A 24,289-nucleotide genomic window follows, 5' to 3' on the forward strand; every position below is an offset into this window, starting at 1 on the left:
GGAGCAGTAGCCAGCCTGCTGAACCAAATGAAAGAGCAGAGAGCACCTTACGGCCCCAGGGTTGCCTGAATTCATTCAGTGACACCTTTTCTGTTCTACACAGAGAGATCAGCAGCGTTAGACAGCTGAATGTTTTATTATTTCCTTTATTTTTTTTCTCTAAGTGAAGACTTCCTTTGTGATCAGGTTGAAGAAAGTAGCCCTGTTACAAAAAAAAGGTCCTGAGAGTAAAACACAGAAGCCTGGAGTTTTTTTTCTTAGTGTTCGACCAGCTTTTCTTTTCCAAAGCAGAATAGAAGCTTTTCTCTGGAAGTGTTTCAATTTCCATATTCACATACTATTAATGGCATGCAGTCAAGAGCAAGAGCACTAGAAATGCAAGTGGTCCCCAAACTGTAATGAAACAAACCATTGCATAATGACGGTCTTTCTCTTTAGTCCCTTTAATCCTTCATCAAGCACTGCTTTCTCAGCACCAAATGCCACCTTTTCCCCCCACACCCCCCATTCTTCCTCCCACTGTTGTTGTTTTTTTAATTTGCTTTTCAGCATGACAGGCAGTGGCAGTTTCATTAATTAATACTTCTCCAGCCCTCAAATCCACTGCTGTTTTTCAAATGTATCAAGTAGTCACTGTGAGCATCAGGGAGGTTTTTGTTACAGTGCTTAACTTCTTCATGCTGTCCAAATCACATAAAGTTTAATTTTTCCAGTGTCTCAAACTTCTCTTGATTAATATAGATGCCTCGTGCTGCCACAGTGCTTGCCAACTCCACTGTTTATTATAAAGGAAATAAGGAACCCTGGGACTGATTAGTACGTCAATTTATATATATCTTGTGTAGCATCTTCATTTATTTTAAAATGATTAACAGTGCCGAGGCACCCCCCTCCTGGCAGAATGCTGGTTTCAGTCTTGTGCAGCAGCTCCGGGCGAGGCGATGGCTGGCAGGGGGTTGCTCTGCTCTGCTCTGCATGGGGAGCTGCCAGTGCTGCCCCTCGGGCTGGGGGTCACTGGCCTCAGGGCTCCTCCACCAAGGCTCTAGGTTCCCTTCCGGAGATGCAGCGTGTGGGTCAGCTCCGCACCGACACAGTCTCTCCCCTGCAAGAAGGACAACATGGGGAAAAGCTCATTCTCGTCTCTGCTCCCAGGCATGACCCTCCAGCAAGTTCTGCTGTTGTTCATTACCCTTTATGAGCATCACATACATTCATCTTGACCCACCACATGAGAAGTTTTTTGGCTATTTCGGGTTTTTTAGTTTTGGTTTTTTGTTGTTTTTTTTTAAAGCATCTCCACCAAGAAAAAAGTGTTTCAGGCTCATATAAAGTCTCCAAGCGACTGGAACAACAAGTCATAGCATCTGATGGAGCAGTTCAGAAAAGGCTGAGAACAGAGGGAAAGAAGAGGTCTCCAAAATGTGGAACTTTCTGCTAGCCAAAAGGGATTCGTAACAAGATCAGCATTTTAAAAAGGCTGAAGTTTAAGGTCACAGAGGCAGATGAATGAAGAAAAACTGAATTCTTGGGCAGGTCTGTCAAGTGCTAAGGCAGCTTCCCCGCCCCCCCCTTGTCATCTTCCTTTTATTTTCTTAGCTAATTTTCATGAATAATTACCACGTTGGAAAAAATAGCATGGATATTCTAAAATCAAGTGAAATTAAAGATAACATCATGAATAAGTGGGAGCCTGCAGCTCCCAAGAAAAGCTTTAAAATGACATTTAGAACATCACTGTCAGAACAATGCAGTTTACAATCCTGATCCTAAAACAACATGGCAAGATTAATCTTACATAAATGCATTATCCTTAAGCTAAAGTCTTGATGAAGTGAAACAGACCATTTTAAATTAATGCAACATAAAATACGGCACCCATGTAAAATCCAAGCAAGTTTCAAGCTGTGCCTATGGCAGCCCTCGAAATAGCTGAAGAAAGCCCAGCTCTGGTTGACATAATGTATTAAGTGCATCTCTTTTGTTAATAGATTTAGAAAATTCCTAATTAAACCTGGCCTGAGATTCATGACATTTACCAGTCAAAGTTTGGTTTAAGTCGGAAAGATTTGCAACAAAATTAAAGAAAAAAAAAGCTGCTGTACAGACTGCAGTATATTTGAAATGTAGGAAACAGTAACTGAATGAGAGATGTGATAAAACTTCCCTTAGTTGGATGCTGAATTTCCTGCAGTAAACTAAGAAAGATGCTTTACATTTTTGTGCGGCTGCATCACGCCTGAGAGACACAGCCACAATTCCAGGAGGAGGCATTAATCATTAAAATGTCTCATATTGAACTGGCTCTACACTCACTGGGGAGAGCAGCAGGGCTTTGCTGGGATAGGGGAGGAGGGATGGAGAGAGGCAAGGGAACAGCAGGCACCTTACCCCAGATTCTCTGAATAAGAACTGAAAAAGGGGTTGTACTTAGGGTTGCTCTTTTGGGACAGAAAGCCTGGCGGGTGGTGAAGGCATGCCATGGACCACAAAGCACACGGGACTCATGAAAAGGATAATCTATCCTCCCCACACCTGCAAGGACAGCACAGAAGGGCTGGAGGTGATGGGTGGGTAGCTGATGCATATCTGTGCTCCCTGTTTCACTGAGAAACAGCACCTGAGATTCACATGTGCCAAAATCCACTCAGTGGCCACCCCCTTGTACTCCCACTGGCCCAATGGTACAGTCAGATTTTGAACTGGCTGATGCATAGTTGGATTGAATTCTTCCTGAAGTTATTTTTTCCCTTTTTAAAAGCAGGCTTTCTTCACTATCAGTGAAAACCAGCAGCTCTTTACATGAAACCTACAGCTTCCATGCCAAAAGAGGCTTTCACACCAACTTCTGGGGCTTTTCATCAGTTAACAAGAAAAAAATAGTTTGTGTGCATGTTAATATACTGGACACAGACTAGTGCATGGCATTGAAATAAATTGCAATGACTGGTTTGGAGCATAGATACACTTTGGTTTGCTGTCAGGGGGAAAGTGTTGGGACAAGAACTGCAGCTGCTAATCCTGTCTCTAATGCTCACGAATTAACAGACATACAGCACATGCATATTACTCAGATGCCAGTACAGCAGCCTCCATGGTTCCTTGATTGTTTGCATTATAATCTCCATATGTATGAACGAGACAAATTAGGTTGCCACTTATTTGTTCATTATCTATTATTTTGATTAATGGAATTCTTGTTCTCAGAATAACTATTTAAAAATAACATTTGCAATAATGAGGACTGAACTATTAATCATGATCTTAGGAAGAAACTCTGCAAGGAACTGGGGCAAGACATTTCATAAGAACAAATGTCATAAATAAGACTTCTAACAGACAGCACTAAAATTTCAAATGCAAGAAAACCAAAACCAGGCAAACTCAGAAATCAACAGTTTAAATAACTTTTTAATCTGGGCTGAGCTTTTTTGCCTCCTCCCCTCTCTCCAAAGTTGCTTTAGGACAAGCACAGCTGTAGTGTTGCTGGACTGAAAAAACCTTACAGGTAACAGATGTCCTCAGCTTTTCCCCCAAGCTTGTTCACAATACACATACACACATATACATACACACATAATAGTGTTTTCTTGATGGTTCTTTCCAACCTCTCTATCTCCCAGAATCTGACTATTCACATTTATGCTATTTCAAGTATTGAAAACTGCAAGAAATATTTTTAAGTACTTTCAGTGGAGAAAATTAAGGCTTATGGACCCCTTATGAAGCTGCTTTACCCCTGTCAGACCAGACTTGCTGCACACCTCTCTTTTCAGTGAATGAGGCCCAAGGACTGTGATGCCCACAGCTGTTTAACAGAAAAGGACCATCAGGACCTTCTTGCACAGGGAAAGCTTCAGCCAGAGATATTCATGATACCAACAGTTCATTTTTTTTCCCCTGGGCTGTAGCTTCTAATAGATTTTCTGTGAATAAGAGTGTTTTTCTGTAGAGGACAAAGGTTGGACTTTAGGGGTTTTGCTTGTTTCACTCTCACAGAAAGAAGAGAAGTTGGTGTCTCTGGCTCCAGCACTGCAAATATGCTTCACATACATAATATACTCTCAATTAGACAGAACTGTTCCTCATTGTTAACCAGTAAATCATGCCTTTTGAACATCCAATTACTTTTCCTTTAAAATTTTTAGAGCATATTGATTGACACTGAGAAAGGATAAACTATACACCTAAAATGAGCCAAGTTTTTATAACGGCTTTAAAAATGCAGAAACAGAAGTTAAATGCACAGCATATGTATTAGAAACTGCTACCACTGCTGTCACCATTTTGCAAAAGCAGGCTCGAGACTGACTCCTGTGCCACTGGGAACTGGGCTTCTGGCTGCAACGCTGCAGCATCAGGCAGTGTCTCTGAAATGACCCCATGCTTTAGGAGAGCTTTGCCTTGAGATACACACAGCAGCTTTGAGACACACACTGTTGCAGGGCCCCTTCCAAAGGGGAGCCAGCTTTTGTCTTGCCATGTATATGTAATTGGAGTGTGTTCCCCGAATTCATGCCTAGTAAATCATATATTTGGATATTGCTTAGTGTATTTCAAATTAAGATACATATTCATTCTGGATAAGCAAGCTTAATTATGTATATATTGGGATATTTAGCATTTATAAAAATATTCAGAATATTCAATGTGTTTAATATGGCAGCATTTCAACAGAATCTACATGACTTTGCACAGATTGTATTGACTTGCAATATGTAATGAGCATTTTTTGTCTTTTAGATAAAGACAAGTAGAAAATATTCCACAGTTCATGGGAAATTCACTTTATGTAAAAACATCCTTTTTTTTAAAAAGCATTCAGGTAGAAATAAGAAACCACAGTAAATAACATTATGAATTAACATCTTGTTTCCTACATTTTATTTATATTTCATTGGTGCTGACAACAAAGCATGAAAAACAGCCCAGTGTTAACAGTACCAAAACTGGGTGTGTTTGATCTTTTTACACACTCCTGTAGGTGACTTCCTTTTCAATGATACTGAACACCTGCATCTCCTGTTGGTGGTTCACTACTCTAACATAGGGTTCTTATTTAAACACCTAAATATAGATTTAGCTGGGTCATTTTTTAAAAAAGCCTGGAATTAGAATTATTCTGTGATAAAACTGCTATAGCACTATTGTAAGCTACCATGCTGGGGGATTTTAAAAGCTCTACCTAACATTCTTTCATAAAGGAAAGCTTCAGAGATGATCTTCTGGTTGATCCCTACAGAAGGAAATGGGGGAACCATGAAATACTAATGTTAATATTTTTACTCTTTAGAAGACTACTCAGGGGAAGATATTTTACCTGTGAGGAGGAAACATTATGTAAAGTGAATCATTTTCACTTGACATTAAAAATAAAACCTTTCCTTCTCAAGCTACTGTACAAGGTAACTACTGTTTCTTGCTCGGAGCATGTGCATGGCACTTCTGTAACTTGAACTGACTTTACACCATAAACTTTCATGAATAGATATGTCCCCAATTAAGAAATGAAATGAAGACACGGAGTGACAACGTTTAAAGTGGGAAATGGTAATGTTAACGGAACGCTGCAGGCACCGTTCTCTGTGCGAGCTCATTTCTGTGCTTCTAAAGGCCCCTACAGCTGCAGGTAGAAATGAGAGTATTCCTTCTGTAATACCCAGGGACTGTGCAGGTGGAGTCTTCCGGGGGAGCACAATGCCTGCTCACGATGAGAGCAAGCAAAACAGCAGACAACTGAATAATCCTACCCGACACAGATGCTGACAAACTGAAACAAAGGCTGATACTGAGAAGCAAACAAGACAAAAGAAAGCTAACTATCTCCTGGAGGAGCGATCATACTGCATCTTCTGTGGAAGCAATACTGACTGGCAGGAGATAAAGTGACTCACGAAGCTAACCCCTACTCAGTATTCTGCTATATTGAGAGATGCTGTAATTTAATCAAATGCTTTGAAGACAGATTGACAAGGACCGAGACTGCAAGAGCAAGCTACATTTGCCCTGGAAGAAGTTAGTCAATAAATTCTGGCATGACAGGAGTTTACAAAGACAAGATTATGAGTAAATTTATTGTGCAGTAAAATAACCCGAATTACAAGAAGAGTCCAGATGTGGTCTGAGCTACCACATTTCTTTTTGGATAGATACAGCCATTTCAGACTTTTTGAAAATATATTTTCAACTTTGACCTTTATTGCCTTCTAGAAGAAGAAAGCTCAGATGCCTTCAGAATCTGATCTCAACTATACATGAGAGAAAACCATAAGCATGAAAGGATGAAAGAGCATTTTAAAAGATGCTTAGGTTTACTAAATTTACATTACTAAACTGATGAGAACCATAATCTAGTTGAGCTACTTGGCAGTGCTGCAGTGCTTCACTCTGTCACATTTACTGTGTCTGTGTCTCTGTCATTCACCCTGTCTGTTATTGAGAGATACGTCCTTGCACAATTTTATGCTTATCTAGCATAATAACGAGGGCACTACAGCATAACTTTGCTGTTACTGTCCCATAAAACAAAACAAACGTTGCCCACAACAACTGAAGCTATCTTGAAAACTTTATGAGAGTTGCTGACCACTCTTACAGCTTAATGTCAACTCAGACACTCCTGTGGCAGAGGCTGGGTTCCCCATGGAGCCTTTGGGCCAAGATGCAAGTGTGACAGAGAAGGTGCTAACAGTCTCCTTGAAGGCTGCCGTGTATGAACTCGGTGATGTGGCGGTGCCAGTGAGGATGTTTACTGAGCAAGTAGAAATCAATTCCTAAATTTCATAATGGTAGAACTAGCATGGAGATGCATTCTCTAAGCATGGCTGAAAACATCTACAGCACTTTAGTAAAAGACAGGAGGATGGGGCCTGCTGTAATGAAAATTAAAGGTAAAAATGTGGATGAAAGGACTCATGCTGGCGGCAGTTTCACTGTGAAACTGCCCACAGGAAGGTGTGCCCTGAAACCCACCTGCCAAGCTGCAAGATGGGAGTGGGAAGGTCCAGGCTGTGACACCAGTCTCCAAAGATGTAGGATACATGAAACAAATTCAGTTTAATGATTTTCTATGTAACAGCTTTGTCATGTATAATTCAGAGCACTGAGAAGTGTTTGTCAAGACAGGAAACTGCATACTAGAAACAGGAAAGCACACCAACACACAGTCCATAGAAACTAGTAGAGGAGAGCCTTTCAAAGGCCAAGTACTAGATATCAGGATATAAATACTCTTCAGAAAAAATACAGACTAAACGTTTATTGTCTCACTGCAGCAGAAAATGTGTTAGTTCTAAAAGCAAATTTCTAGGAATTCTTTATGTACTATTTCACTATTACATGTCACTGTACATTACAGAGTAACCTATCCCACCCGGTCCCCTGTAAGCCAGTAACATGTTTATTTAAACACTAACTACCTGCTTTACAATTAACTGACTCTCTATATAACAGATTCTGATAAAGTGCTTAAAATATTTAAGAGCTAAAAATTAAGCAATACCATTATTATTTATACATGTTATAAAACAGTCAGTGCTTTAGTGATGAGTATCACTGTGCAACTTTTTCCCAGCCACCACATTAAAAACCAAACATCCAATTAATTGTAAAACATACTTGTTTTGGGGCATCTGCGGAGGTGGTGTGAACTTCAGTACCTCGGAGTCCATTAGACTCAAATACCACTGTGGGAACAAGGGGGCTTGTTAACAGATGAACATTCAAGCTTCGTTAGTGTGTGTACATTATTTGAGACCATTACAGATTAACCACGTTCAAAAAAAGACACCAGTTACTAGCCTGTGGCCAGAAAATACCAATTTACCGTAACACTTACTGTAAGAGAGTGTGCTAATGGCAGCCTAGGGCCACTGCCCTTTTTAATTCAGACTTCAGCACTGAAGAAAGCAATCACTGACAACATTAATTATCAGTGTATGTGTAAAGGGACCCTCTTCTTGCATTACTTACCATTTGGCTTCTGTCATTTTGCATCAGACTGGCTTATGTATGCATCATTCACACTTTTGAGGAGGAACCCGCTAGTCTCACTGTCTCATGCAGTGCTCAGGAGGTCTCACAACACCACTGGCTTAAACCTCCTCCAGCCTCAACCACAGACCGCATCAGGTTAAAAATGGCTGGTAGGGATTTCCCATTTTAGGGCTGACCAGTCTGAGTAAAAATCTTGTTTCTCACAAAAATGTTCCTGTCAACAGCAACGATGAGGCAAAACAATGCCTTATGTTCTGCTGAAAGGGGTACTTTGATTTCAATTTGTGCTGGTGGCAACAGAATTCATTAGCATATTCATTTCTGAGTACCCTACTCTCTAATTAAAATAAAACATTTGCAAACAGACTTATCTTAAATGCATTGCAATTTTATGGAGTTTGGGCAGGGATCAGGTAAGCAATATCTGGAGAACAAGAGCAATAGTCGTAAAAATAAAAAACCTGTCTATTAGATTTAGGTACTGGAATTACTGAGGTTAACATGGTATGTGAAATGTAATTCTTGGCATTTTGTTAGCTGAATCTGAAATCAGGCAAGTGGGAAAGGGAGAAAGCAAGAACAAGTGTGAAAAGGTACCTGCGTGGGACCTCTGATGAGTCCTGAGGTGACTGGGTTGGGTAAAGCATTTCCCACATTCTCTGCAGACACAGTCTCCTTGGTGTGTTTGTGTCCTGAGCATCCCTGTAGTCAGGGAGAGAGGGAGGGAGGGAGGAGGGGGTTGGGGGGGAGAGGAGAGAGGAAAGTTGAGAAGAAAACATTATGCCAGAAGAAAACATCATTAGTATGTCTAATGTGTCATTATGTGAGGCTACCTTCAGGCCCTGGATGACAACTGTCAGCCTTCATCTAGGCATTGGCTGACAGGCCAGGCACACACAGGACTGCAAGAATGCATAAATTACATTGAATTAAAAAATGCTCCCCATGATGTGCCCGCACCAGGACTGGCATGTCAGGTGTGCGCTTTTCAGAGCAGCTGGATCCACTTCTCAGCCATCACCCAGCTTTGTCAAGCAGTACATCAGGCAAATCAAAGTGACTCCAGCGTGGTGGAGACAAGTCACATGGATAATAGGAAGTGAGTAGGACCAGAGCCCGACTGTCCCCCCCAGGCAGCAATACCTCAGAGACAAATGCAGAGCGAGCGGAGCCTTCGCAGACTGATCAAACCTTTCGCCCCTGCCTACCTGCCTGCCGGTGCTGCTTTGACCCCGGACCTCTGAGGCACAGACGAAAGACATCTGTGAATGAAAGTGTCATTCCGGACATTTTGAGCTGGTAGCAGCACAGCAGCCTTCCCCCAGCCCTTGGTAAACATGTTTTCTAGGCCATTAGCATTTGTGGAAAACCGCTCAAACCTCTCCTTTTTCTCCAAAGGTCAGTTTACAGCATCTGACTTAAAGGGCTGGTCTTTGTCTTTTTGCTGCTGATCAAAAAAGACACATTTGACTTTTATTGGGCTTTTTTGTTAATAAAAAAAAATTATGTTTGAACATCATCTTTTCTATTTTAGTAAAACGCCCTCTTCGAAAGGAAAGAGCTGATGTTTCCATTTGCCACTGGAATACTTTGGGTTTTAAGGAAATTCTGAGAAGGTTGTCAACAGAAGTGAAGTTTCAGATTTTCTTTTATATTTCCCTCCCCACTATAGCATTTAAAAAAATTGTGAAGAAAATGTGGCAACAAAAACCCTCTACACAATGGAAAAATCAACTGCAGGATGCCAGAGGATTCATCCAAAATATGGATGCTGCATCTGAAGATGAATGGAAAAGAAGACAGCTCTCATTTACTCTGTTGGTATGACACCAAGTGTCCTGCAATGCTTTTCACCAGAGCATATACTGGAAAGAAATGTCTAGCTGAAAAAAAAAAAAATCCCCAACAAACTGTTCACAAATTGTTCTCTCCTTTTATAATAGCACCTCCTGCAGATGGCAGCACAGTCTGTAAAATGTACCTAAACCCTCACTCCCAAGTTTCTGGGAGTCAAATAAAAGACTGTGATTTTGGGGAAAATCCAGATCAGATATACCCACACACACAAACACCTCAAAAACTAATATTAAAAAAAAATCACGTCAATGAGAGCCTTACTGTACTATAATGAGACAGACTTGCCTTGTAAGGCATCCAAGATTAAAGCAGATTTTCTTATCTGATATTAGCATTTTCCCCTCACTGGCCAGACCTGAAGCTGAAAACCTGAAAGCAAAGCTGAGGGAAGTGTACTGAGGAACCAGCTGTAGCCTTTAAAGGACTGCTATGCTGACTGCTGGACAGGCAGGGACTGGCAGAGCAACTCCACTGAAGACCAGGATAGCTGAGTTCCTCAGGTCATGGTTCTGACACCTCTGGAAAGATATTCAATCCCTCTACAACCCACATCTCCCTCTGATGAAGGTCAATACATTTATTTGTCTCAGCAGCCATTATAGATCCGGTCCAACAGCCTTCACGGAAGCACTGCTCCCACGTGCATTGTGTATGAGTGAAGGTGGAAGATGCTGTTGTAAACCAGCATATGTTACATGAATGCCAAAGCTGAGTGGGTTAAGACTTTCATGTAACCCCTCCCTAGCTCTCATTTTTCGGTAGTTATTCAAAAAGCAGGTGAAAAGAATGCATCACTTCCAGGTATATTTGCCATTGCTGTGTTTCCTAAGTAGCACCATAAGGTTTTGGATAGTTCAGAGCTTTGAGCCATGGGCATCACTGCTGCAAGGCAATGCCCCTAAGAATCATCACTCAAGTTATCCTACACTCGAACAAAAGAGGGTGGATGACTACAGGTGTTAGCAAATTGAAGGTAAATGAACGTGACTATCTGAACGGGAGTTCCAGCGAAATGGATGCTCAAAGAAAAAAGAGTGCATCTCCTGTCATAACCCATCCTTTCCTAATATGGTGATTCATGTAAATGTCATGAATAAAATAAATAATCACTATTAAATATAACAATAAGATTCTCTCTACAAGCATTCGGGAAGATTGGGTAGTATGAAACAAACGTAGCCTAAGCGCAGCAAGCTTTGTGTTTGCAGCTGTATCACAACAGTACATACAACAATTCTCTTCCAAGGACACACTGGAATAAACAGAAGTGTAAAAGAAAGGATCCCAGAAATAAATGCAGTCACTCTAAAGGAAGTTGAACACTGTACTTCCACACACTAAAATATTCCAGTGTGATCCAAGATGTCATCATATACCAAAAGAAAAAAGTAAAGTCTATTGGGAATACTCAGTTAAAGCAAAAAAACAAGACAAATAGTACACCTAAGTGGGATTTTTTGTTGTCCTTTATGTCATGATTGCCATATTCACATTACAATATTAAGGCTAAATTGTATGATACATACTGACTCACAGGGTTCAGCCTAGCTGGGCCCATATATTATTTCAAAGTTCAATTACCCTCCTCTGTTTGCAGTTGGTAGGATCTTGTTTCTTTTGCCTGAAGCAGCTTTTTATTTGAGTGCTATGAAAAACAGCCATCATGCCAATTGGTTTGGAGAAACATCCACAACCTGGAAGTTGTATATAAAACGAAGACAAGCTACATTAAAAAAAAAAGAGGCTTCAAATTCTGAAAACTTGATTGCTGTAAAACACTTGGAATGAAAGAAGAGGTTTCAAAACAGAGATGGGCACTAAATAACTTCCAGTTAAAGTGTCTCTGGAAATCACTGTGCAGCAAAAACATTTTGGCAATAAAATCCCTCTTTTAAAAAGCAGGTAGAGACCTCTTTGGAAACCCTGCCCCTATTTTACTTTGTTCCAACAGTCATCATGAATTTACTGATGCCTGCATTCACCAAGTCAGTTTCTAGTTCCTAGCTTTTACTGTTTTTCTCTCTCCCTCTTAACACGGCTGGGAGCTCACTAGATCAGCAAGGTTTCACTGAGCAGGATGACACAATGTAATATAAAATAACATCAAGGAGGGCACTCACGTGAAGGTACCCCAATTTAGTGGTGGAACAGTTCACTGATATTTAGAGCAGGAAGTGAGCAGGGAGAAACTTTAGACTACATAGGAACAAAAAAACCCCAAACCCTACAGTTTTAGAAAATGAGCATATTCTTCTCTACTTCATTAACAAAAACCAGGAGCCTGAGGTTAGTTAAAATCACCGTGTAGCCCCTAATCACCTGCAAAATGATCTGCTCAATAAGTAACAGTTGTCCTCTACACAGTATTACTTTTTAAATGATTGAGCAAAGCTCTCAACGGTGTGGATCACAGGTGCACCTTATGGACTATGTCAGACAGATCTTGCCTTCCTGTCTTTTCCAAAAGGTCCTTCCACCAAGACCTAACCAAACATTATGGCTCCTTCCTGCCTCACAGCTGCCAGAGAGGTCAACTTTCATATACCTTCTCGGCACTAAATCATAGCTGTCTGTAGACTACCAACTTCCAAATGTCCTGGACTTTGTACCACTTGCAAAATAGGGTCACAAGCTCCATTTCACACATGCTTTTGACGAAACAGAGAGCATTATGTCAGGTGAAGACATTAGAACACTGGTCTGGAATATGTGCTTTTTCTACATGGAGTTTATTTGCACAACTCCTACAAAGAGAAAACGAGTATAAAAAACTAGGACAGTTTATAAATGGTGAGAGGTGAGACTATGGCTCCCATTCTCATCCCCTACTGACACACACCTATCTCATGTGTAGTCAGTCATTGTGACTTGCAGTTTCCACTGAGACAAACTAATTGTGGCAGATCATCAGAATGATATGGTTTCAAATGCAAATATATAGAGTTCTGTTATTTTTTTTAAACATTACTTTTTTTAGTCCCTGAACTTTTAAACTGGCTATTTGCACAACTGACTTCTCTGTTTATGTGAATTAGCAGGCATGTACTTTTTTTAATTATCATCATATAAACAGATCAAAAGACTCATTTGAAATATCCGGGTAGCAGTCTTTGATATGGACAAGTAAGGTCTTCAGACTTTTGTCAAGAAAGACAAAGGACAATGACAAGTGATTACCCCTCTCTGTTGCTGGAAGACTTGTTTGCAGACAAAATTGAACAAAACCTCCAAAATAACATCACAGATAAACCCCAGAGGATGTTTATTTTGCCTGAAGCAAAGAGATGACATGTGTGCCAGCACCAGCATATCAGGGGGATCTTCCTGTGACAGCACATCTGTGTAACTCTAGCCTGCTTGAAGCAACAGGACAAAGGAACACCAGTACTCCAGGTGGAACCAGATACATTTAACCTGTGACAGAAATATCACACAGTGCACAAGAGGGGATGCTGCAGTGTTAAAAAAGCAGTAAACAAACCTATTCAAGCCTATTCCAGCAATGATAAAAACAATGAACTTGTAATCATAACCATTAAAGGTAAAGAAGGAAAAAATTGAGAAACAGTAAGTCATGGCTCTGAATGAAGCAGGAACAAGCAAGCCAATGGCCTCAACTATGGAAGGGCTTGTGAAAATCTTACCTGTGTGATCCAGGACAGGGGTGTTGGCACCGCAGGTTTGGTACAGTGAAGCAAGGTCCTTTGGAATGTATGTTTTAAAGATATTTAAAATGTCCAAATGTTTCTCATGGTCATCTGATCCCAGATCCTGTTTGCTGGAGTGTAAAGCTGGAGAAACTCCCACGGCACTAGGCTGAGACTGCAGCACTGGACTTGCTCGTGCTACTGCTGTACAGTTTGCCAATGTCCTCATCTCATTCCCAGCCTTCATGTGAGACTCCTTCTGAGGCACCAATGGCTCTTCGTGTTTAGTGTACTGCTCACTTTTACACAGAGGATGATACTGCTGTGGTGGGGTGTATTTGGCCTTCATGGAATCAGATGCACAGTGCTTACCTGGAGGGGCAAAATTAGTACTTCCTTGAGGAACCATATACTTTTCCACTTGCTTACTGTTGGTGGGCTGTGTGCTAGGCCTGGATGTGACTGTTTGCGTAGGTGTTACACTTCTATTGTAGGTCCCCATTTGCGTAAGTTTGGAATTTGCTTCATATTTACTTTTTTGTTGTGCTGCTATGCTGTACTGCTCCTGGGAATGGTTGAACTTGGGCTGTCTGTACCCATCCAGCCCTGATAAGCGTGGACCACAGTGGCTAAAGGCATGACTATCCTTTGACTGATGCATACTACCAGACTTTGCAGTCATCCCAACAGAAAGAGAGCTGGTTTTGGAACCTGGCAATGCACTTGGCACTTGAGTACGTGTAAATCTAGCAATGGGCAAAGGCTGGCATTCCTTACCACCAAGAACAGGAGGAGGGCCAGTACGCCCACTCCTTGCCAGAAAGACCAGGTTGTTTTTAATACTCTTGAATCCATTCTGTTGAACCCAAGGGGGTACCATAGAGTTACAGCTGATTTTGTGCAAAATTCTTTTATGCATCCACAGGACTTCAGGGTAGTAGGTCTTGTGACTGCAGAAAGGACATGGGTAGACAATTAAAGCAGCCTGCAAGGATGTATTCAGATATTTATTGCATGAATTATCCCTTGTTGATTTTTCACTCAAATCAAGTGGAGCTACCTCTAGAGCTTCAGCACCTTTTCCTATCAGAGGATGCTCCCTGTGCAAGTCTAGCAAAGTTTCTCTAGCACAAATAGCCTGCACTTCAAGTGATGTTTTCAAGTCCATGACCACATCTGAAGATGTCTGGCCCACACCCAAACCAAAGCTAGCAATGTGACTGGAGCAAGGAAAACCTTGGCTGTGATGAAATGCTGGCATCTTTATGTCTGCACAACCTTGGTATTTTGAAAAGGGTTTCTTGATGACACTCTCCAGTGCTGACATCAGGGCAGGAATCTCTGGTTTAGATTCCCTGGCCTCATTTTCTCTGGTGTTGTGGCTTCCCAGCTTTGGGAGTTCATCTAACTGAGATGTTCTCATTGCGGTTTCGTCTTCAGGAAAGTTGCAGTGGTATGGCTTTTCATCTGTATGAGACAAACAAAAAAACATCACTGTCATTTCAGGAAGAAAGGAGCTCAAAAGACAGAGCAGAATTCAAGATCAGAACAAGATAGCAAGAGAAAAAGAAAACTTTAGTATTAGTTTTGTAGTGACATGCTACAGACTTAATGTACTGTATAAGCAAGAAAATCTTGAAATAAGACACAACAGTTCAATTTAAAGATTTTAAAGATGACTGCGGAGTCTGGATAAACTCTCTAATGCTGCGTATTTATGATGTTTTGAAGAAAAAACCAATAACATACCCATGTTAAAATTGTGGGACTGCGAGAAAAAATAAACAAATCTGCAACCATTTAATGCTTTAACAAAAGCAAAGATAATGGAGCCAGATAAAACTGACCTAGTTAAAGGTCTGTCAGTGCTTCCATTACAAGCCCCTATTTTCAAAGGGTATTTTATAACTCAGCAATAAAAATTGGCTCCACACAGAAATCAAGCATAAGCAGGTACAGCATACAGAATAAACTGCTCACTTAAAAGGGACTTTCGCAGTGGAAAAGTATAAAAGATGACTTACGAAGGGTGTAAATTTTTAATTTTCAGTCCTTTAGTTTAAAGCAGGTATTTTTCCCTCTTTTTTTTTTTTTGGTAACGTATGTTTATATTTGAGTCAGACTTAAGGAAAATTTTGTCATTGTTTGATTCACAGAAAGATAAGGAATTAATAATTTCAGCCATTTGGATTACAGAATTCAAAACAGAATTTCAATTCTTCTTATTTTCTTCTTCACATCTCAGCTCTCCAAAATAAATTTATCTGCCTAACACATGTCCTGAAAAGGGATCGTTCTGGGCAGTAATTAAAACTGTTCAGGGTAAAAGGGAAGGATTTGTTTTGCTGGGAACATGACTATGTCTGCCCGCTCTCCTGATCTCTCAGAGCCGCTGATGAAGCCAATGAATCCCTCCAAATCAGTTCACAAATCAATTCCACAGAGATTTTCATCACAGCAGTAATGCTTACTGCACTGAATCCATTTAACATGTAACTGAATTGAATCATCTGACAAACTTTCAGTTTCAATTAACATACAGTTAATGAGCCACTGCCAGGCAAGTGTAAGGAGATTGTGCTCTATCTAAAACGTCACCAGTTCAAAGCGATCACTGCATCCGTAGGAGGGGTGACAAGGGGAAAGGAGTGAACTGCTCTAGAGCTGGATATCCTCTCACATCAACTCATACAAGCCAGGAATTCAGAAAATCAAGCGTCATTCATAAGCACAGTGCACTGCCACAGGCATTATTCTGCTTGGTGCAATGGAAGCAGCGTGTTGTTGGCTGGAGTTGCTCAGCAAATAAAGTCTACTTAGCCTCACCTTCAATTCAAGCAAAAAAATTCTTAAGCTTTTGTTTAATTCGAGGTAATTAGGTTAAAAATAACCCATAGGTTTGCAGCCTTTCAGGGCTGAATGCTCACTCAGCTAAGCTCATTTTCCTTTCAAACTTGCTAAGGGGATATATTCAGGGGAAAAAAACCCCACAACCCAGAAACTCACTTTTCTTGTGTTGCAGGGGACAAGGTTTTGGGCAAGCACATGCCCAGCACTACTAACCAAATTTACAGTTTGAAACAAAGACACTGCATGCAGAGGTGAAATCTGACACTGCAGATCTGTGCTGTGTTCAAAGCATATCTGTCAAAGCCCAAAATATTTGTGCTCTTAAATAAGATTTTAAGGCTTCTTTTTATGATCACAACGAGTGGCTCCTTTCATCATTGTAGTAAATAATAAAGCAAAGCAAAACCAAATCCTTTGGCTGAATGGTACTCGGTGGAGACTGAACCGACCAGCAGTCAACACTGAGCCGAGCAGGCAGAGGACAGAAGTGGGAGACCACAGCCAGCCCTGTTCCAGGGACTGCAGACCTGGGAAGCTCCAGCCGCTCCTTGCTCTGCCTGTGCAGCCGTGATGAAGGGCGCCTTCGGCAGACACCTGAGACTCCCAGGCTGCTCTGCATACCCCAGACACAGCTTGATACTTTCTGACTTGGTCACAAATCTATGTCCTGCACTGTTTCAGCAGAGGACAAGGTCAAACAGATTGTAAGTCGTGGCATATGTTAGGTCTGGGCTTGGTCTTCAGGTCTGGACTCTTTTGGTTGAGGAACTTGGGAGAGCAGGAGGAAGAGAAAGCAAAGAGACAGACCATAGTTCCATGTGCCCAAATAAAGCCTGGGACTACAGACTTTGAGGTGGTCCTTTTAGCCCTATTTTTTTTAGTGCAGCCATCAAAGGAATAGGGATTATCCAGGTGAAAAACGTAACACAGAGTAGAAAAACGATGAAGGGATCTCTGAGGTGTATCTAGGCCTGCAGTTGCCACAATGCTGAAGGCATATGCTGTCCATACATTATATGAAAATTTGTAAGGTTATTACAAAACATAGCTTCTAATATCTCTTCATAATGTCTTGCTAGATTCAATTGCCCTGATGTCCCACAAGAACAGTACTGAACATACTAGGAATAATTTTAAAAGCTTACATCAGAAGCCTCAATAGCAGTATTGCTCAAGCTGCACTTGCAAAAAAAAAAAAAGAAAACCACACAAAAAAACATACAACAAAACCTCCAACAGCAAAACCAACCACCAAAACCACATCCCTACCTTCCTTCCCAAGACTTGGACGAAAACAATTTTCACCTGCAGGCCAACTCAGACTTCTTCATTGGTACACAGGCACAGCCTATGCTTTTTCCCTAGCCCCATCCTGCTCTCCCCCAGGGACCTGATCTGACACTACAGATACCAACAAACAGGTTGCCACATGCCATTCTTCTCATCATAGCAGGTAGTCCAGGCTGGGCAGTGAGCAGGTAGCAAAAAACAGGTGGAAGAGGGGATTCAGGTAAGGGAAGATGGTATGCAACACAATAAAATAGGTAAAGCCTTTTTAAAAAAACACATTAAATTTATTTCTGCCTGCTCCCACAGCCACTTGCCCCAGTTGAAAAGGGGTAATTATAATCCTTTTAAATCACTGCTATAAAATACTATTCTAACCAGCACAGTGTAGGCATTACTGTCTCCAGAAACTTTTGAGATTTTATTATGGCCAGGTCAAAGCAAAAAGTCATGCATGAGATGCCTTCTGCTTCATCTCCAGGGACTATAACTCACGTTCCCCATTGAAAGAGTTCTTGGCTAAGCATGCTCTCACTTATTATCCTATAGTCCCTGTCATCTCCTTGTATTTGTCTCAATTCCTTTGTTTCTTACCCAAACAGCTGTTTACCTGTTGTACTTATGAGTAAGAAAGGTCCTTTTACCACAGCTCTGAAACTTTACAGCTTTTCTGTGTCACAGATACCTGGAAAACAGCTAAAGAGGAGGAACATTGCAAGGTGCCCAGCTGGGAGGTGGTGGCTGCTGATGTCATCTTGTGTCTTCAGTTTGGCCATAGCTTCCAATATCAACAGCACTGCAGGCCACAGGAAAGCAAACCAGGACAGTGCAGAAAACTTAACTATATGAAAGCCATGGTCTACAAACACAGGAAGATTGAGAAGTTCTTCAGAAATACACCTAAATGCCATCACTCAGTGACTTTACCTAACATAAGCAGATGAAAGTGACTCCCCTTCTCGCACACACATATCCCTCTTCTCTCTTTCCCCCTGCCTCATATGCACAAATTCCACTTGTTTTCTTCCCAGCACTGTTTCTCCACAAAACCACATTTCAGAATGGGCTGCACAGCTGTTTTAATTCAGGAGGCTTCATATAAAGTAAACCAGGCTACAAGCCTGGGGACAATGAAACTGTGATTTCTATTCAGAAGAGCAGAACTGGCTAGAAATTGGCCCCTTTTCTGGCTAGTGTTAACAGCACTAGGAGTCTGAGGAAAAGGAGCAGATGTGATGTGTTAGATTTTTAGCAAACATTTGATAGCGATTTGCACTTTGAAATGAATGCTGTGGCTTGATTTGAAAACCGGCTGCAAATAAATCACGATAAAAGCAATGGATAACATTGGAAGAAGGTGCAATATTGCTAAGACCTGTATTAGGTCCTATTTCACTTGGTATTTTCTTTAATGATCCAGAAGAGACTAGTCAGCATGCTAACTTGAATCTACAGGAAATATCACATTTGGAGAAGCTGCAAAAATGGGGATGAGGAAGTAAAGCACAGGGACTCAGAAAGAATAGAAATGCAGTCTGAAAATAATCAAATGAGATTCATTCTGGGTAGAAAAAAGCAGGCTAAGACAAGTGAAGGGAAATGATCCAAAAAACCCCATGCAGTGTGAGGGAAAAATCTGGAAAGCAGCAATGTTGAAAATAACAGATGTTACAATAGATGGCAAGTTAAATATGAGTGTACTAGAAGTTCTTCAGCTTAGCTTTCACACAAAAAGTATGTATTATAATTAAAACTAGCCCTCTGAAGAAGACATATGATGGCCTTGCTGGTCACAGTGTTTGGTGTGTATATATATATAACTATATATACATATAAAAGTATCTATAGAAATATACACACCATAGTAATGGGCATCATGTAAAAGCCCACAGCAAGCACATTACAATGTGACATGACAGAGGGAAACAGGCAAAAAAGTAGTTTTGCAGTAGAAAATCAGGTCTTTTAACCTGTGAAAGGAAGATCCAACAAAAACACTCTATGCCCCCAGAATATCTATGCAGATCTGCAAATACAGGTAAGGGAGAAGGAGTTAAGAGAACTGCCAAAGAAAAGTAACCCACCAGAAAATAAAGACAAAGAGTTAAGTGTCCCTCACATGGCTGAGGGAAGATGGAAGGGTGACAGGCCAATGTCTGCAGCCTCCCCACGAGTGCCAAACTCCAGAAGAAATATGTCATCCTGAGCACTGGAGTCTATCAACAACAATCAGATACACTTGCATGCAGGAAAACTCATGATGAAGAGAAAAAAAACAACCAACCCAACAACCAGATTATATGCATTTGCAGCTTGAGGAATAAATGTCAAGGGAAGAGGTGCAACACCACTTGGACTGTAAAACCTGTATGGACGAAACATGGATTATCAACACATAAAAATCCTCTCTCTTCACAGGGAGGCAGAAAGCATGATTTACCTTTGCTCTATCTGCACAGCAAAGCAAAACTCCCTCATAAGCTAGTATGCAACACACTATAACTGCTTTATAAACATATGCCAAAATCAATGTTCCTTTCACACTAATTCCCTATGTGGTTCGCTTAGGAAAAGACTCCTGGAGCATTCAACTGTGAGACCATGACCCTCCTTGGCAGCAGGTTTATCCTCTGAGCATAGGTCAGGCTGTTCTAAGAGACCTGGTATCCATTTTGCAGAGGAGGATGTCACTTACATGAGCCATGTCCCCTGTTCTAGCTGCCTGTGTGTCTCGTTTTTATATGCCATATGCTATCCATCACCCCCCTGCTTTCTGCTCTGGCTGCATCATGCAGCAGATCCCCAAAGGATCCCCAAAGGATATCAAAGTGGGCGTGATACTGAGAGAACTCCCACAAACCCTCTTAGGTTTTCTTATAGCACAAGGCCACATGCCTCAATGCGATACTGGGAAGAAGTTATGCTGTTTTGATAGGAGATACACCTTCTCATCTGCAAAGATCATCTGGCTTTACATGATGATAGATGTTTTCACAGGATCATATACACCAGTTCCCCAATAATTCAGACAAAAAGAGATAACCAAGGATTAGACTGGAGTACACAGTACAGTAGGATAGGGTAGATTAGCAGGTAAAGAGAGTGATACCAAAGAGTAGAATGCACACGATCAACTAACATCCCTACTTTCTCTTGGATTAATTTTAGAATTGACAGTGAGTGGTTTGGCTGAGGTTTGAGGCTTTTAACAGGGCAGAAACCCAACACAGCTCTTGATGCTGGCTGATACAGATGGTTTATCAGTCAGCCAACACAAAGTGGTTTCCCTATGGCCATGAGAGGGGGAAAGAAGAGTAATGCCATTCCACACCACAGCCCAGGAGCACAGAGAAAGTAAATCCCAGTTGCCCCACAAAGACCTGCCTTCATCTGGTCACAAGCAAGGTGGTTCTGGTTTATATCATACTGCTTTTTGTTTTTACTTTTGAGCATTAGCTGTTTTCCTATTTTTGTTGTCACTAGTTGTTGGGAAGTTAGCTTTATCCTTCCATGCAATCTGCTATACATTTCTAACAACATTATACATCCATCCTTAGCAAATACACCCAGGTCATGGGTTTACCAACCAGAACTAGCAGTACTTTGATACAGTTTGCATTCATGGTCTCCATTCTCCTTTCCTACATGTAAATTTTATTAGTTCCTAAAATGACTTCTCATTGACTTTTGAATCTCTTAGCCAATAATTTCAGGTCAAGGATGCATGATGGGAACTGTCTACTTTCAACAAAGCATTGCTTGGGAAAGGATGCTGACTACAAAAAAGCATAATCTCACAAGATCAAACTGTAGTTTTGTATCCTTATTTTTTGGGAGTGGGCCTAGCATGGAAAAAATATTATCTGACCAAAGAAATTTTAATTCTTTTAGGCACTCTCCTGGTTTCAGTCTAGACAGGGTTAATTTCTTGCAATAGCTAGGAGGGGGTGTGGACAGGACCCTCATGTTATTTGATACCACCTTGAGCCATTGTGGGGGCAGGCCAAAGGGACTCTCTAGCTTGGGTCCCTTCTAATGGAGGAACACTGGGGGGCAGAATAGTCCAATATTTGTTTACTGTCCAGGGTTTTTGTGTAAATGGTTTCTTTGTCCTACGGTTTTTGCTATTGCTGCCATTACTGGTTTCCTTATCTCATTACGGTTTCCAGTAAATTGTTCTTACTGTGATCTTTGCCTTTTGTGTTTCCAATTGGAAGAAGTGAGTGGCTGCACGGTTTTAGCAGGAGTATTAAATTGGAGAATTTAATTCCTAAACCACAATAGGGATCTTAAGAGTAACAAAATTTAGCTTTTCTAACACTATTTTCTTCCCAAACAGTACTAGTGTGTTGCCACAGTGATTACATGACTAATGCTTGGTGCCTTTAATTCAATTTTCTTTAACCATACTATTTTTCAGCTGTTTTTCTTTCACTCTCCCTCCCCTGACCCTAGGCTTCCCTTTATTCCTGGAACAACAATATACTCATTTATTCCAAAGTTCTGTTTCCTTCATTTCACTAAGTTTACCCTCCACAATTTCTAATTTTATCTGCAAGTTAAATGAACTTAGCCTTACTGTCAAATGAACCTTACTGGCCATGCCCAAAGTGTACGAATAGTGGAAGAGCCCCATTGTATTGTTTGTCTCCTTTCCTCTGCAGAACAGGGGGACACCACAGGGGACGAAAGCAGGTCAGCCCTCATAATGCTCCTTGGTCTCCATTTGACTGATCTCTCCAGCATTGTCTAGGAGGACACCTGTTGCTTATGAAAACAAACCCCACCAAAGTTCTTACAATCCTGACAGCAAAAAACACAAATAGGCAACCACCAAACTAATTTAATAAAGTTTGTTCAGTTCTGGATGGCACATGTTGAGGTTTTTGAATTATTTTAGATTATTAGTGTTATTATCATGAAAGATCCTGCATTAGTTTTGCATTTCAGAAAGAATCTGAAATGTCACCAAAATGACGGGAAAAAGTACAAAAATTTTAGTTGATTAAATTTTGCAACTTAACCTTTTAAGATGAGCGAAATATGAGTCTGAGAACACTAACAGTATAGCACATAAAAGACCCCTTTCTACAAGGTGTCTTTTCCTAGCTCAGTAAAATTACAAATTTCTTTGCACAGCAGAAATGCTTTAGAGTTATGTCACACTTCAAGGATCACTCTTTTTTTAACCCCAAAAGAAAAGCGAGGCCTGAAACCATCCCACATCCACATTGCCACAAATGCAAATCCCAGCAAAGTTACTGGAATTTCAGGCACAATCAAGAGAACAGACATCAACAAAGGAAATAAGGAACTAGGTTAGAATGGGTATCAGGTCCAAAATCAGTCAGAATGAAGTGCATGCCATTAACTACGGGAAGAATAAGCCTGAAAGTTCACAGTGAAGTTTTCCTCTCCAGCTACTTGCATACAATGTTTTCTTGAAAAATGTTTGGCTTTGTTGTTATCTAGGGTACCAATGCTACAAGCCTCCCAAAGGCCAACTGGCTGAAAAAGTAGCTCCATGTACAAATTATTCCAATATCCCTTCATTCAGGATCTTTGCATCACCCTGTTTTGGAGCAATGCACATCAAGTGTAAAAAACTTTGTGCTGAAGCCCAAAGAGACACTCTCTCCTAGGGCAGGTACTTTGGGATCTGTCTTCCAGGTATCAGCCATTCCAGAGTTAACACAGACTTGGAGGTAATGGAAGGGAAGCATCCACAGCAGAGCACATAATGGAGTGAAAAGCGCAAATGTGGGTAAAATGGCTGCTGCTGGCAGCGTGCCACAGGCACATTTCCAGTGTTCAACGCATCTCTCTGCATCTCCTCAATGGCATTATTTTGCTAGGTTGTTCAATACCTGGTGTATAGGAATTCTGGGCAGTGGCAGAGCTAGTCATGACTTACCAATCCTTTCACCGGTGTATTTCTCACAGAGGTCCTTGAGGTGCCCAGCAGCAGGCAAAAAACCTCAATGAAATAACATGTAGCAAGTGAAGCTGTAGCTTCTATTTCACAGCATTTCCAAGTGCCTTTTTCACCCTTTATCCACATTAGATTGACACAAGGGTAGTGAAGAATTCAGTGGGGCTTTTGCTGTTTGAGGAGAAAGCTTGTCTTTTATCTAAAGAGCTGAGGGGCAGGTGACACTGGTCTGACCAGTCTCACCCAGCAAGACTGCAACTAATGCATCCGATCCCCAATGATGATGCCCCATCCTGCTCACATCTCCAATACAGTCCCCCTTCTGGAATTTGGGACCAGATTTCCCAGTCATGCCCCACAGCCCCTCTTTGCCCTCTGAGCTTCAAGAGCATACTGACATCTTCCCATCTCACACAGGGCTGCTGCAACTACAAGCCAGGCAAACCACGGCATCAAGAAACAGGCACTTTGAGAAATACACAAGGCACTTACAGTTTTAGGAGTCATGTGACAACGAGTTTTATTAATGGGGAATAATAATGCTGTCTCTTCAACAAGTTATCCACATTATGCACGGCTTTTACAACTCTGTCCCCAGCTCACGAAATTTCAAACCCACTTTCCCTCCTTTAAGAAATGTAATGCCCTAAGTGCGTAAGTAGATGCAGAAGAAAGAGTCTGTAACTCCCACTTACAGACTGAGCCAGAGTAAAGGCACTGCACT

At 41.2% G+C, this 24,289-nt stretch overlaps 1 protein-coding gene across 4 annotated transcripts in view; it reads right to left on the minus strand.

Annotated features, from left to right (window-relative positions):
- Window positions 1–940: 940 nt before the first annotated feature.
- The window catches only part of ZNF516 (zinc finger protein 516), a 99,155-nt gene continuing 75,806 nt past the window's right edge, over window positions 941–24,289 (minus strand). For all 4 annotated transcript variants that reach the window (XM_071554930.1, XM_071554932.1, XM_071554931.1 and 1 more), the window contains exons 3-6: window positions 13,494–14,963; window positions 8,590–8,694; window positions 7,615–7,682; window positions 941–1,102 (exon numbers count right to left, since the gene is read on the minus strand). In XM_071554930.1, the coding sequence (XP_071411031.1) occupies window positions 1,043–1,102; window positions 7,615–7,682; window positions 8,590–8,694; window positions 13,494–14,963 (1,703 nt within the window). In that variant the 3' untranslated portion in view covers window positions 941–1,042. The remainder of the gene's footprint in view (window positions 1,103–7,614; window positions 7,683–8,589; window positions 8,695–13,493; window positions 14,964–24,289) is intronic.

This window comes from Pithys albifrons, chromosome 4 (genome assembly GCF_047495875.1).
Source record: "Pithys albifrons albifrons isolate INPA30051 chromosome 4, PitAlb_v1, whole genome shotgun sequence".
Classification (NCBI taxonomy): domain Eukaryota; kingdom Metazoa; phylum Chordata; class Aves; order Passeriformes; family Thamnophilidae; genus Pithys; species Pithys albifrons.